This window comes from Pleurodeles waltl, chromosome 9 (assembly GCF_031143425.1).
Source record: "Pleurodeles waltl isolate 20211129_DDA chromosome 9, aPleWal1.hap1.20221129, whole genome shotgun sequence".
In the NCBI taxonomy this organism is placed as follows: Eukaryota; Metazoa; Chordata; class Amphibia; order Caudata; family Salamandridae; genus Pleurodeles; species Pleurodeles waltl.
The window spans coordinates 458,637,988-458,652,026 of NC_090448.1; the positions used below are offsets into that span (position 1 = coordinate 458,637,988).

At 44.3% G+C, this 14,039-nt stretch overlaps 1 protein-coding gene across 3 annotated transcripts in view; it reads left to right on the plus strand.

Moving 5' to 3' along the window:
- The window catches only part of PPP1R13B (protein phosphatase 1 regulatory subunit 13B), a 411,799-nt gene that overhangs the window by 251,789 nt on the left and 145,971 nt on the right, over positions 1–14,039 (plus strand). For all 3 annotated transcript variants that reach the window (XM_069207265.1, XM_069207264.1, XM_069207266.1), the window contains 3 exons: positions 619–815; positions 3,475–3,639; positions 5,469–5,649. In XM_069207265.1, the coding sequence (XP_069063366.1) occupies positions 619–815; positions 3,475–3,639; positions 5,469–5,649 (543 nt within the window). The remainder of the gene's footprint in view (positions 1–618; positions 816–3,474; positions 3,640–5,468; positions 5,650–14,039) is intronic.

Consider the following 14,039-nt stretch of genomic DNA (forward strand, 5'->3'; position numbering starts at 1 on the left):
ACTAAGTTGATTTTGTCTGATCTTTTAAATTTATTGGACTAAGTAATAACATTCTTAGTCAGTCAGATGTGCTGAGTGATGTCGGAGCTTGGTGCTCCACTATCTGACTTAGACACCCCTTCCTATGTGCAGATTATTTTGTGTAGCATAGGCATTACCGTTCTCTGATAGAATTTATACCATTTAACAGAATTGTTCACAACTATTCGATATCATAAGAATAAAGTTAATTTTCTGATTGGCCAGTTTTCCTTTAGTATGATAAAAAAGGTCTAGGGTTCAGATTAGACGCCTGTGATCGCTTCCACCCCAGGTCACTATTTTTAGACAGCTCATTATTGAATACGTCTAAACGTTAAACAGTATCTATTAATTTGTACTACATCTTGGACTCATTCTATTAAGTTGTTTTAGCAGGGCAGACAGACTGAGACCTTTCTTTGCATGCACATAGACTTTGGCCAGCACTGAACTAGTATAGTTGAATTCCTACCACAGAATACATAACATATCACCTCTGGTCAATGGAAATACTAAAATAATTTATATTTTCACTGAGTCTATTGTTGTGGTACAGAGTAAGTAACTTAGAATTTTTTTTTTGTACTATAATTTCAGCAACTGAAATTGAGCACATCAGTGACATGTTTCAGGAGAAGCAGCAAGAGCTACAGGCTGCCGTACTTAAAGTAGATCAACTTACTCAACAGTTGGAAGACTTGAGAAAAGGAAAATTAAATGGATTCCAGTCTTATAATGGGCAGATGACAGGGCCAGCAGCATTGGAGCTGAAAAAGTTGTATCAAGAATTGCAGGTAAGCGATGAGAATATCTATTTCAATTAAATCGATGCTATGAACATACACCTTTTGGACATATGATTTGTAGCATGGGACCTTGGCAGCCTATTTAAGCAGAAGAGCATCTTTGGTCTACTTTTTCTACAGTTATTTTCCTGTGTCCAGAACAGTTTAAAAAAATAAATATGTAAACTGCACTTCGCTAGCATAACTGGGTGTAATTTAAAGAACATTTTGCTTTGGTCCATTTATCAAATAATGTTTTGTTTCTGTGGTGTAGTACATTGTAGTGGGCAGCTCTACATTTCCCTATCCTTTCAAGATTGTTGTGGACAGGTGCTTGTGCTGATGCAGTATATTTGTCTCAGATCCTGTTTCATGCTGACTGTAGCTTGGTTTAACTTTACTATCCGCATAAAATCAGGCTGTGTTTTAGGTTTACGTTTAGCTATAAACCTGTGTTTTGGCAAGGAGAGAACACATTCCTAGTTTCTGTTTGTGAAAGATGACCGGCTTTAGGACGCCGCATGAGTGCCAACGCTTTGACTGCTATAGTAGGCACCAAGATACCAGGCCAGGGGATATCAGACAGTGTGTAGAAGCACTGTTTTGAAAGTTGTAGAAGGTTCACCCCCAGTTATGGCAACCCAGTTAATCAGGACAACCGAGCTGGGTGAAATATGAGGAGTGCTATGAAAGACCTGCTAGCCAATTCCTTTTTTAGAGAAAATAGATGAATGATGTTGATGCTCCTTTGCAGTCATCTAGTCACCTTCCGTGTGCCCCATCTCCCTTTATCACTTCAAAGTTGCAGACGATGCCAGTGACTGAAATGACGAACTTGGAAGCTACATGTCATGCAGATAAAAAATGTAATCCAGGTTTTTTGGCCATGTCCACAATTTTAATGTGCCAAGATCTACCCTTTAAAATGAGTGCCATCACACTTCAGTACTGCACTTTACACACAAGTTTGTGCCTTCTGAAGTGTGTCCGTGACAGCATCTGCTCGACGGTTGACTGTGTCTGCTTGAGAGTGCCTGCTCATTCGTGAGAGTGGCTGTATTCTTGAGTGTATCTCCACAAATTTTGCTTTTACTTGTACATTGAAAGATAACAGTTGAGATGTTGGAACTGGTGGACATGGGAAGGGAAGTGAGGCTTGCAGTACACATGCATCATGTTCCAAACCTGAACTGTTGCTGTGCAACTAGCACTACCCACTGCATGCTCACATTTTGTTTTGTGGTTTTTGGTGCTTCTTCCTTTATCCCTCGCTAATAACCATGATGCGTGTTACTAAATTTTTCCAGTACATTATTGTCCCCCCTGACCCCGTAGCTGTCTGCATCTATAAAAAATCATGTTTTCAACTTTAAACACTTACTTGCTTAAACACACTAATGTTCTTAAGTGATAAACTACTGAAACCAATTTTGTTTTATAACCAATTTACTAATCAGCCGCACAGGCCATCCGCTGTGCAAGATTTGTTAAATGGCTAAATGACATGGCATAATATGGTCTTTGAACCTAGAATTCCTGTGAACCGAAACAAAGCCCTCTGGTTGGGAGGCAGGATTGTAGCAGTGGATGAGCTGCAGGCAAGAGTCCGAAGTGGGGAGTGGGATTGATTCTGTGCCAGTTTTCTATCCAGTGGTGCAGAACAGGTGGTAAATATCCACTAGTGGGCCACTTGCGAGTTTTGTTGTCCAGAGCCTCTGTGTTTATTGTAAACAACAAAAATTAGAATGGAACAGTTCCTGGAAGATCTCAAGACTGCTCTCTAAAACAATGGAAAGATTTCACACCTGTTGGTGAGGTTTTCAACTTTAGTTAGTCCCTCTTCACTTTCCTTTAACATGTTTTTGTAGGATTTGCCACCTCCATCAACTCCTCTGCTTAGCAAGTCACTGACATACTACTGGGATGAAACCCTGAGCTCCAACCTGTCAGACAACCCATTTTACCTTTGCTCCTCCTTTTCTCCTCCTAATCTCAAGCACCAGCTCAACTGTTGCTATCTTCACAGTAATCGGCCTCCGCATGTTACCACAGGTATGAAAAAACAAATGACCCTAGTCTGTGTCCCTCAGCATTCTATCTCCACAAAGCCTTCCTTAAAACCCATCCCACTTTACTGCGGGCTGTCAAACTAGTTGCTCATACTTGAGATGTGGGAGAGCCCTCCTTCCTTTGATATTAAATTAAACCCACCCCCTACAAACTCACAAGCCACCCTAAACCCCCAGGACCCCACTCCACCGGTAGCTGGCAAAATGGAACATCACTACTTTGCTGTTTCCCTGCTGTTGTCCTGGCCACACAACGAATATTTTTTAATTAAGGTCTTTCCCAAAACATTAGCTCATCTTTTCTTATGTATGTGAAAAGACTGATAGCATGGCACGGAATGTTAAGTTATGCTTGTACTGCTTTTGACGGGGAATATGGCCAAACAACTGCATATCACATGCCACTAAACAGTTACTAGTTATTTATGTGTAAATGTAATATATTATGAATACAAAGGAAACTATGAATGGAGGTATCTAGTAAGTGGTGGTGATAATTCTAGTTTAACTCTGTGCTTCATCATAAATGCATTGATGTATAGTTAAAAAGGACTTTAAATATTATACTAGTAACTTTGTTTTACTGTGTGGTTCATCAGATCCGTAACCGCCTAAACCAGGAGCAGAATTCAAAACTTCAGCAACAGAAAGAACTTCTGAACAAACGCAACACGGAGGTGGCAATGATGGATAAACGTATTGGTGAACTCCGTGAGCGATTGTACAAGAAAAAGATGGAGGCACGTCAAAAAGAAAACATTCCTGTAAGATGAGCTTTCTTGAGAACCCTAACTTGTTTAATACCCATGGTACTTTAACAATTTGGTATGTACAAAATAACTCCTTAGCCCTTCATATTTTGCGTAGGGTAGGTAAGGTTTGTAATGTAAATCACTGATAAAAAGCAAAAGTGATCTAGACATAAACCATATTTTAATAGTATACTACATACAACGCTTCTTATCATTCTTATCATTTCTTGTCAATTTGCTGTCATCCTGATAATGTTTGTGTGCTCATACATTGCAGACTCTTAGCTTATATATTTTACGTTTGCCTTTATTTGGTGGCAGCTTATTTTTTCCCCTGATTCCCTTATTACCATTTTTTTGACTTTTTGTGAGAGAAACACTTTTCCAGCAGTGCATGTCTTTATATATGCAGTTAGATTTTTCATGAAGAGCAGATCATCTTCATTGTCTCCGATCTGATACTGAAGCAGTGAAATGTTTCCTATGTCAGAACTATAAACCGAAGCAAAAGAAGGAGAGCTGTTTTGTAAAACCCTGCCCCAACTGCCACTCTGTGAACATGGCGGAAGATGGTACTGGAAGTAACAATACAGCCTTCTTGTAAAGGATGTCTTGGAAGAATATGGCGTTCATAAATATTTGAACACAACAGTAGCAGGTGGCTGTTCCACTCTTGCACTAAATAGAATTATTTTACCTATTTATTGAGATACTCAATTGGAAAATGTCAGTCTACCCGAACCTGTTAACTATGTTTTTATATATGCGTCCAGTTTTCTGCTAAATATATGACCTTGGATGTATATATACAGCACTCTTACGTGAAACAAGTAGGTATAGACTTAACTGATATGACCTCATTTTATGGGTGACGCAAAGCAATTAAAAAGCTCTAATGGACCCCATCCAAAAAGCATGTTAAATCTACCTATTCACCATCACTGTTATTCATGTTTTGGAACCCAGATCTTAATTTGTGATTCTGGGTATCTCCATGACTACTGGCTTGTTCACTCCTGAACAAAAGCGATCCAGTGAGGATCTTGGCCTCTGGTAGGTACTCATTGTAGGCTGATAACTCTGCAACAGACGATTCCCTTCAGGGCAGATTAGATTTTTTACTATATCTGGCGTAAGTCCTTAAAATAGATGGCTTGCACGTTTGTGTGGTGGGAAATCCAGTTACACCGTTGCATTTTGGCAGTGTCTGAAGTGAACAGTGCTTGAATGGGAGAGAATGGTCAGTTAAAACAAGTAGGCGTAAGTCTTAATTTTGTTTTTGCGAAGCTAGATTTTTGCTGCTGAACTGGAGAAACATAATTCCATACCTGAGCCCCTACAGAGCACCGATGACATCCACCCAGTGTCCAGATTTTGTATGGGTGTTGAATTATAAAGTTCAAATCTTGAGACTGTATGACATTGTCAATTAATGGGTTGTAATATTGTCCTTAAAGTAGGAAGATGCTAATTTTGCTTGCATTTCAACTAAGTACACAAGGCCTTAAACCACGCTCAGGTTTCCACAAGGAAGGTAGTGGATTGGCCTTTTGGCATGGCATTCTGTTACACCTTTCTGTGTAAGCAGTCTTCCTGAGTCAGTAACTTGAAAAAAGTGACAGAATAGTGCTAACCCCCAGCCTTAATCTTTGTTTGAAATCATGATTTTATTCCATTGAGCAAGGTATGTGCAAAATTTAGTGATTCAGTAGTGTATGTGTGGAATTTAGTAAATATGGATGAAATGTATCATTTTTGTATTTGCTTTAGGAACCCTTCTCTCTTGTTTCAGTCTGCACCTTGTGCAAGTTTAAACAAATTACTGTTGCCTTTCCTTTCAGCTGAATCGTATCAATGGAACACCATCACCTCAGTCTACGTTAAGTACGTCTGGTAGAGTGGCAGCTGTAGGACCTTACATACAAGTTCCTAGTCCAGGCACATATCCTGTGCCAGGAGATCCAGTGAAACCCCAGTCTCTTACTATCGCCTCAAGCACGATGACTGGGAGAGCTAAACCTGGTAAGCTGCTTAGGAAAACGTATTTTTAAGTTATTAAAATTGGAGCCCACAAACAAAAACAAATTGAGGGTTTTAAATGGGTTTTAAAATGTTGGTGTAAATCCAAAATGTAAGTAAGTTTTGTCTGAATTGTTTGGCCTTGAAGATCCTTTTGACCTTTGGCCATGAGGATGTATTTAGCCATTGTTCTGTCCAGGTTGCCTTCTTTTATTTTTATATTGTTTGTTTTAAACATCTGTTTTATTTTATTTCTTAGAAAACACAAACAAACAAAAAACTGCACTTTATATAAAAATCCAGTAGCACTATCAGCATTACAAATACAATATGTGTAGGTACATGATGAGTCTAAGCCTGAGGGGGCAGGAAAGTCATGGGAGGGTTCCTGGCCAGCTGTATTGTAGGGGGAGGGTGATCTCATGAACCTAAGAATGGTCAAGACACTTGAATATAGTTTCACCATTTCCACCATATTTTGGTATGTTGTTTGCACATCCTTTGGACTTGTAGAGGTATTCCTCTGTCACAGCACAGTGGTCCATGCCTCCAATCAATTCAAGCCATATCACCCTTGTTAACATCCCATCCGGCCTGAATCCCCACAAAAACACTCTTGTGGGATCCCTCCACGGATACTCGCAATCTCACCCAAGTATTTATTCATTTGTGTCCTGTATGTCTGGAAAATGGATCATTCACAGATCATGTGCATGAAAGAACCAGGTGTCGGGCCACATCTCGTACAATCAGGGGTTAATGATCTCTTCATATGGTAAATTCTTGTTGGAGAGAAATACTCCCTGTAAAAATACCTAAATTGTATGAGTCTCAATCGTGCTGATAAAGCCGACTTGCATATGGTCATTTTTGCGTCTGACCAATTGTCGTCTGTCTCCCCTATGGCCGTTGTCCATTTGGTTCAAAGTTCCGTCAGAAATTCTGGAGCATTGTCCACTGGTACGTGGTACAGACTAGAGGTGCCCCTATTCTCAATCTTGTTATAGTCAGTTTTGCCTCTAGGAGCTTAAAGTCTGAAAGAGAGGTCAGTCTATGTTTGTAGCTATCCAGAGCATGTTGTTGTTGTAGAATTCTGAAGTATTGAGACTTGCGTGGGTCGTATTCCACAGTCAAGTCTGTAAAGATTTTGTATGGGTCGTGGGCCAGACGTCTCTGAGTTTCAACAGTCCAGTGGCATCCTAATATCAAAAACCTGTCAGTCCATTCACCTCTGGGATCCAGGCTCCTTCCCTGAGAGGGCTTTTCCTAGCCAGCTTTTGATACAGTGATACATCAGCGGCAGAGTTCTGTACCAGCAATTAAGTGTGATCTTAGTGGGGTGGAGAAGGGACAGTCCAAGCTTTCCAAGCCCAAATTGCAGCAGGTGCAGCCTTTCCAGTGGTACAGCCTCTGTGCAGTTCCAAGGTCAGCTGTGCTGTACTTATTCATTCGTCTCTGTGATTCCTGCATGATCTGAGGGTCAGCGTGCCAGGAGTACCACATTGATCACAGGAAAGTGCCCTGAGGGAACCACGCGGTCACTAGCTAGTGGGCAAATGGGTCCCCTCCTACCTAATGATGATGTTCCTGTGTTGTCTGGCATTTAGCTATCAGAGGCCCGCATTGTTGTCCCCTTCAAGATGGCACAACCCTTCCTTGGTTGTTAGGAGCATGGAAGCCCACCCTAGAGGTGTAGCTACCAGAGGGCTACACGCCCATGTATAACGGGTTTGGGGGTGAGTTTTCCCTCCTTGATCATTTCTACACTTCGTCTGCATGAACAAAAGCCATCCTACTCAGGGATGTTGGCGCTTCTTCCCTCACAAAGGCGGCTTCACCTTTGAAGCTCACCTTTTGGGCTAACACCCTGAGTGGACAACCTGAGGGAGGATGTAACACCTCTTTCCACGGCAACTGCTTTTGTTCCTGTGCTGGGGAGTCGTCTGCGTGTCTCCCAGGCTGTCAGAAAGCTCTGTGTGTGCCGGGGCTTTTGTGATGACACTGGGTTAGCTGGAGCACAGATTGCCACCTTTCTGCAAGACCATGGATACCCAATTGGAGGGAGAATCCAAAATCATCTCCTCCACTGGCATTCCCTTACATCAGACAAATGGGTCTTGCAGACCATTGGAAGGGGCTACTCCCTCCTTCCCAAACTTTCCCTCCCCCAGTGCCGCCAACTCAAGAACAACTGGCAGGGAATCCTATGTCTCAGCCCCAAGAGGAAGTTGCAGCTGTCTTGGCCAACGGAGCTATAGAAGGTGTTCCAATATAAGAAGTAGACAGTGGTTGTTATTCCCTCTAATTTCTGATTCCTAAAAAGAACAAGTATCTTCCCCCTTTTCTAGACTTGCAAACCGTAAATCCCTTCCTCAAAAGCAGAAATTCAAGATGATCACTTTGGCTCAGGTTTTGCCTGCCCTAGACCAACGAGACTGGCTGTTAGTGTTGGATTTGCAGGATGCATATTTCTACATCCCCATCCTACCTGCCCACAGGCACTATTTGCGGTTCAAGGTATGCCACAAGCACTTTGAATTCACTGTGCTCTCCTCTGGTCTTACTAGCGCCCCTCTGGTGTTCACCAAGGTGAAAGCGGTGGTCGCAGCTCATCTGCACAGGTTTGGGGTTTCAGTCTTCCCCTACTTCAACAATTGGCTGTAGAAGGAGGGCTCGCCCCAGGCTGTCGTCTCCCACCTTCAAGCTATGCTGGACTTTCAGCATTCTCTGGGGTTCACTATAAACGTGCCGAAGTCACACCAGACACCCTCCCAGACACTCCCTTTTATGTGAGCTGTTCTGGACACAGTGCAGTTTCGGGCTTATTCACCCAAGCAGCGAATCCAGGATATTCAAGTTATGATACCGATGTTTTAGTCTCTATCCTGGATTTCGATGAGAACAACTCTTGAGGTTGCTGGGCCTCATGCATCCTGCTGGTGAGCCATGCCAGATGGCATATTCAGGCTCTGTAGTGGGACCTGAAGTTCCATTGGGCGCAGAATCAGAGGAATCTCTCCTACATGGTCCAGATCTCTAGAAAAGACCTGCAGAGGTAGCTGATGAACCATGATTGGGTCAAAGACAGAATTCTCTCCCTTCCCCAACCAGATCTGACCGTAGTGACAGATGCGTCACTCCTGGGATGCGGCGGCCTTCTGGGAGAGGTGGAGATCAGAGGAGTCTGATGTCCTGTAGAATCCGTGCTCCAGATCAACCTGTTGGCGCTCTGTGCAGTCCGGTTGGCATTGAAAGCATTTGTTCCCTCTGTAAAGGGAAAAATTAATGCAAGTGTTCACGGACAACAGCACCACCATGTGGTACTGCAACAAGCAGGAAGGGATGGGGTCAGTGACACTTTGTCAACAGGCCCTGCATCTCTAGGCATGGCTGGAACAGCAGGGCATAACCCTGGTGGTTCAACACCTGGCAGGTTCTCTGAATGCCAGGGCGGACAAACTCAGCCGTCAATGCCGAGTGGACCACGAATGGCATCTCCATTCAGAGGTGGCACAAGGTCTTTTCAACAGTGAGGAGAGTCTTGGTTAGATCTGTTTGCTTCCGAAGAGAACGCAGCGTGTCAACAGTATTGCGTGTTGGAGTTTCCAAGGTGGCAATCGCTCTGGGATGCTTTTAGTCTCAATTGGAGTTCAGGTCACCTGTACACCTTTTCACCCATAGCGCTTCTGCCCAGAGTTCTCAAGAAGGACTGGAATGACTGGGCCAAAGTCATTCTTGTGGCTCCGGACTGGGCATGGAGAGTCTGGTATCACAAGCTTCTGAGAATGCTAATCGATCCTCCGATCAGACTACCCCTTACAGAGGATCTTCTGTTGCAGAAGCAGGGGAGGTTTCTGCACCCACACCTGTCACCTCTCTGCCTCCTTCCATGGAGAGTGAGTGGCCACAGTTGATAGCTGTTGACCTTCCTCTGAAAGGCTGTAAAGTAATCTTGGCGCCAAGTGTCCCTCCAGCAAAACGGTATGTGCCTGGCGTTGGTAAAAATTTACAAAATATTGTACAAAAGAGTCTATCGACCCTCTTTCTGCCTATGTATCTAATATTCTTCTCTTCATTGTTACCCTTGTCCAGCAGGGCTGTGCTCTGGGCACTCTTAAGGTTTATCTCTCTGCTCTGTTCGTCTTCTTGCAGCTGCCTGACCAACCCTCTTTATTTAAGTCCTCTATTGTAAATAGGTTTTTCAAAAGGCTTTTACATATGTTCGCTCCCCCCCCCCCCCAAAACACCCTTCATCATTCCTCAGTGGGACCTGAATCTGGTTCTCACTTACCTCATGTGTGGTCCTTTGGAGCTGTTACATAATTGTCCCCTTGGGCTGCTTACCATCTGACAGCTTTCCTAGTGGCAATAACTTCTGCCCGGAGGGTGAGTAAGCTGCAGGCTTTGTCATCCAAACCCTTCCTATCTTACTTTGTTCCTGAACAAGGTGGTGATTCACACCCAGGCTTCTTTCCTCCAGAAAGTGGTGATCCCATTCCATTTGGGACAGTCTGTCACCCTGCCCACCTTATATGCTCCTCCAACATCCCTCTAAAGAAGAAGAGCGATTCCGCTGCCTGGACCCAAAAAGAGCTTTGTTGTTGTGCCTTGACCACAAAAAAGAGTTCTGGGTGGGCTATGTAGGAGCTAAACAAAAGGTCGGGCAGTGCAGAAATGAAGCATTTCGCGGTTGGTCGTTCTCTGTATAAAGATCTGCTATGCCTTGGCTAAAAAGCGCCCTCCTAAGGGCTTGAGGGCCCATTCCACCAGAGGAAAAGCTACAACCTCGGCATTAGCTTGTGGATTTCCAGTCTTGGACATCTGCCAGCCTGCAACGTGGGCGTCCCTGCAGACATTTGCTAAACATTATTGCTTGGATAGTCAGGTCCGCAGACTGACTTTTTGCCCATTCGGTCCTAAAGGACTTTTTAGTGTAGGTAAATTTGTCCGCAGTCCACTGCCAGGATGGTATACCTTGTGTATCTATTCAAAGATAAGGAATCTGCAGCTAGAAGTCTCTATAAGATGAAAAAGTTACTTTTGTTCGGTAATGCAGTATCTAGCTGCATATTCCTTACAGACCAACCCATACCTCCCCGCTTTGCAGGTGGATTTCTAGGGCTAGGGTTACTTCGCTTTCAGGTCCCTAGTTTAGAGATGCATTCGTCAGTTTTGTATTCCCCCCCCACCCATATTTCTTTATTAGCATTTTCACATGTATTACAGCATTGTAAAACATCTTGTATAGGAAAATAAATAAAAGCAGTCAACAGTGAGAACATTTCCTGTGCATTATCATCTTGTGCTATAATGAGCATCGCCAGTGTTCGCTAAATCAACTAGACCACATCCTGAAATCACCCAACGAGCAAAATACATCAGCAAGTGTGCCTAGGAGGCTTACAGCAAGTAAAGTTCCCTATTTTGTCTGTGGTGGGTATATAGTTAGTGTCTTTAAATGTCCATTGCTCCATAACACACATAGGCTCCGACACGAAAGGACCACTCCGGGCAGCGCTGAACAGAGCTGTGTGGTTATGGCTGTCATATGATGTTAGGCGGACGGTGCATGGGATCTGTTAAGCATCTGTCACAGCATCTGATGGCTGGGAGAAGAGATAGGCCTCTAGAGGTCTCTAAATATCCCTGGGCCTAGACCTAGGTGGCAACAATTTGGCATAAACAGTGAGATGATCTTTACAGTGTATCAAATCCTGAAACCATTCTTTAAAGTTTGGCATGCAACCTCTGCCCCCATTTCCACGGCACCTGCCTCTTTGCAGTGAGTAAACTGATCGAAACCTACTTACACAATCCTGCTTAAATGTCCATTGTGTACCCCAAGATTGCCACCAATGGCTTGAGGTTAATGGGTTGAATAACCATGAGTGATAAGGCAGTCTCAACCTCCCTCCAATAACTCAAAATTTGGGGACAGGACCAGGCCAGATGTAGGAAATCTGCCCCTTCTACCCCACATCTAACGCATGTGTCATTTGGGCGGAAGTGATATTTGTGTAGCCTTACTGGTGTATGGTACATCCTGTGGAGGAATTTATAGTGGATGATGCGTAATCTGCTACTCAAGGTGATGTGCCCTCTCTGCCGACAACAGTAAAGCGACAGTGCATCCGTGAGCGGGGTGCCTAATTTCAGTTCCCAAATCCTCCTGGTCTCTTCCTGCCACAAGTGACTGTTCTTATTGTGCTGTACAGTATAGGATAGACATTAGGCCTTCAGATTTATGCAGTATATGAAGTCCGTGGTGGGGGGGGATTCTGGGGTAGCAGCTTTAACATCATGCATTAGTCTGAGGTATAAGAAAATATCTAGCTGTGTTTGTGTTGTATTCACATATAGTGTTTCACAAGAGACAAATTGACCATCTCTGTAGAGGTCCCTACCCCCCCCGAAGTGTCGACTCCAGCTCTATTTACCATATTTTGGTGGTCTTGCAAGTAACTGATGATCAAGTGGGCTGGAGGGTGAGTACATTAGCGGTTGTCCGGCCCTTTCAGTCAGATGCCCCCATGCTGCATTGGTGCAGGCGACTGTGAAGTCTGGGATGAGGGGGGGCTAAAGAGTGTGTTTTTGTACTCAGGTAAGCGGTAGAAGATGTGGAGGCCAGATATAACTGTTCTATGGCCAGGTGTGGCATGTTAGTGGAAGGTTTGTACCAGAAGATAATATAGTGAGCTTGGGCGCATACGTTTTACAATTCCATGTCTGGAGCCTCGAAGCCGCCACGTTCAGAGGTCTGAGTTAACAGGTCCCATTGCAGTCGTGGTTGTTTGCCTTCCCAAGCTAGGCAGCTCAGTCAGTCAATCAGGAATTATAAAGCGTGGCTAATCACCCGACAGGGTATCCAGGCGCTTGCATGTCCCCAGAGTCTTTTTTGACCAGCTAGGCCTTTAGAGACATTTGGAATTCCGGAAGTGAAGTGATGGTCCTGAGGTGCGTGGGGAGGCAGTTCCAGGTTGCTGCTGCGAGTCGAGAGAAGGAGCGTCATCCACTTCTGCTTTGGTAGATGCAGAGAGTATGGCCAAGTGAAAGAGAGCCAGAGCGTAGACTTCTCAGCGATCGGTGGAAGTTCAGGGGTGGTTAATGGACATGGGTCCATGGTTGTGTAGAGTCTTGTGTGTGTGGGGCAGCAGCTTTAATTGGAATCCCTTTTGTACAGGGAAACAGTGGAGTTGCCTGAGGTGGGGTGTGATGTGGGTTCGTCGGGGAAGGCCAAGGATGAGTCTGGCTATGGCGTTCTGTATGGTCTGAAGTCTCGGTAGGAGGTGTCCGGTGATTCATACGTAAAGGGCGTTTCCTTAGTCCAGTCGGCTTGTGATGAGGGCCTGTGTCATGGTGCATCATGAGTGTAGGGGTAGCCACTTGAAAATCGTTCATAGCATGCACAAAGTGAGGAAGCAGACAGAGGAGACGGCGTTGATCTGTGATTTCATCAGTTGTCTTGAGTGGTTTAAAGAAATGTCTCACTGGTGAATGGGATATGTTAAGGAACAAATATAGTAGTTTTGGCAAAATAAGCATTTTCATGAGAGAAATACAGCCTGCTAAAGAGAGGGGCAGCGATATCCAACTAGTGATGCTGTCAGTCAAATTACACAGGGCAGTACCATAGTTCACACCCAGTAATTCTTCTCGGTTCCTAGACACCTTAGTGCCCAAGTGCCTGAGGCTTGAGTAACACCACTACAGCGGGAAGTCCAGTTGGAATCTTATTGGTCGCGGTCAGGGGGAAGATATTAGAATTCTTCCAATTTATCTGGATGCCTGACAGTACTCTAAAGTGGAAGAATTCGCGGAGTACAGTATTCACTCCCGGGGGTCCCTAAGATAGAGTGTGATGTCGTCCGCGTAGAGCGATACTAATATATGTCTAGTGGGAGATGTTGTCGAAGCTTGAAGGCGAGTGGCTCAATCACGAGGGCGAATAGCAGAGGCAATAGAGGACACCCCTGCCGAGTGCTCAGAATGATAATGAAAGGTGCCGAGCCCGTACCATGGATTTGAATTCTAGCAGTGGGATTGGAATACAGGAGGGCAAGCCATGATCATAACACCGGAGAGAAGTCCATCTGTCTGAGCGTAACCATCAGTTAGTCCCAGTCCAGCGAATCAAAAGCCTTGGTGACATCAAGAAAGACCGCAACTGCCGACAGGTCCTGATCTATGCTCTGTAGCAAGGCAAATAATGTGCGCAGGTTATGAGAAGTGGCCCTCCCAGGGATAAACCCTGATTGGTCAGGTCTTACCAGGAATGCCATCAAGTGGCTCAGGCAGTTTGCCTACATTTTTGCTAGTATTGTTAGCATCACAGGTAATGAGTGACAGGGGCCGGTATGAGTCACAAGTATTGGCCTGTTTGTTAGGTTCAAGTA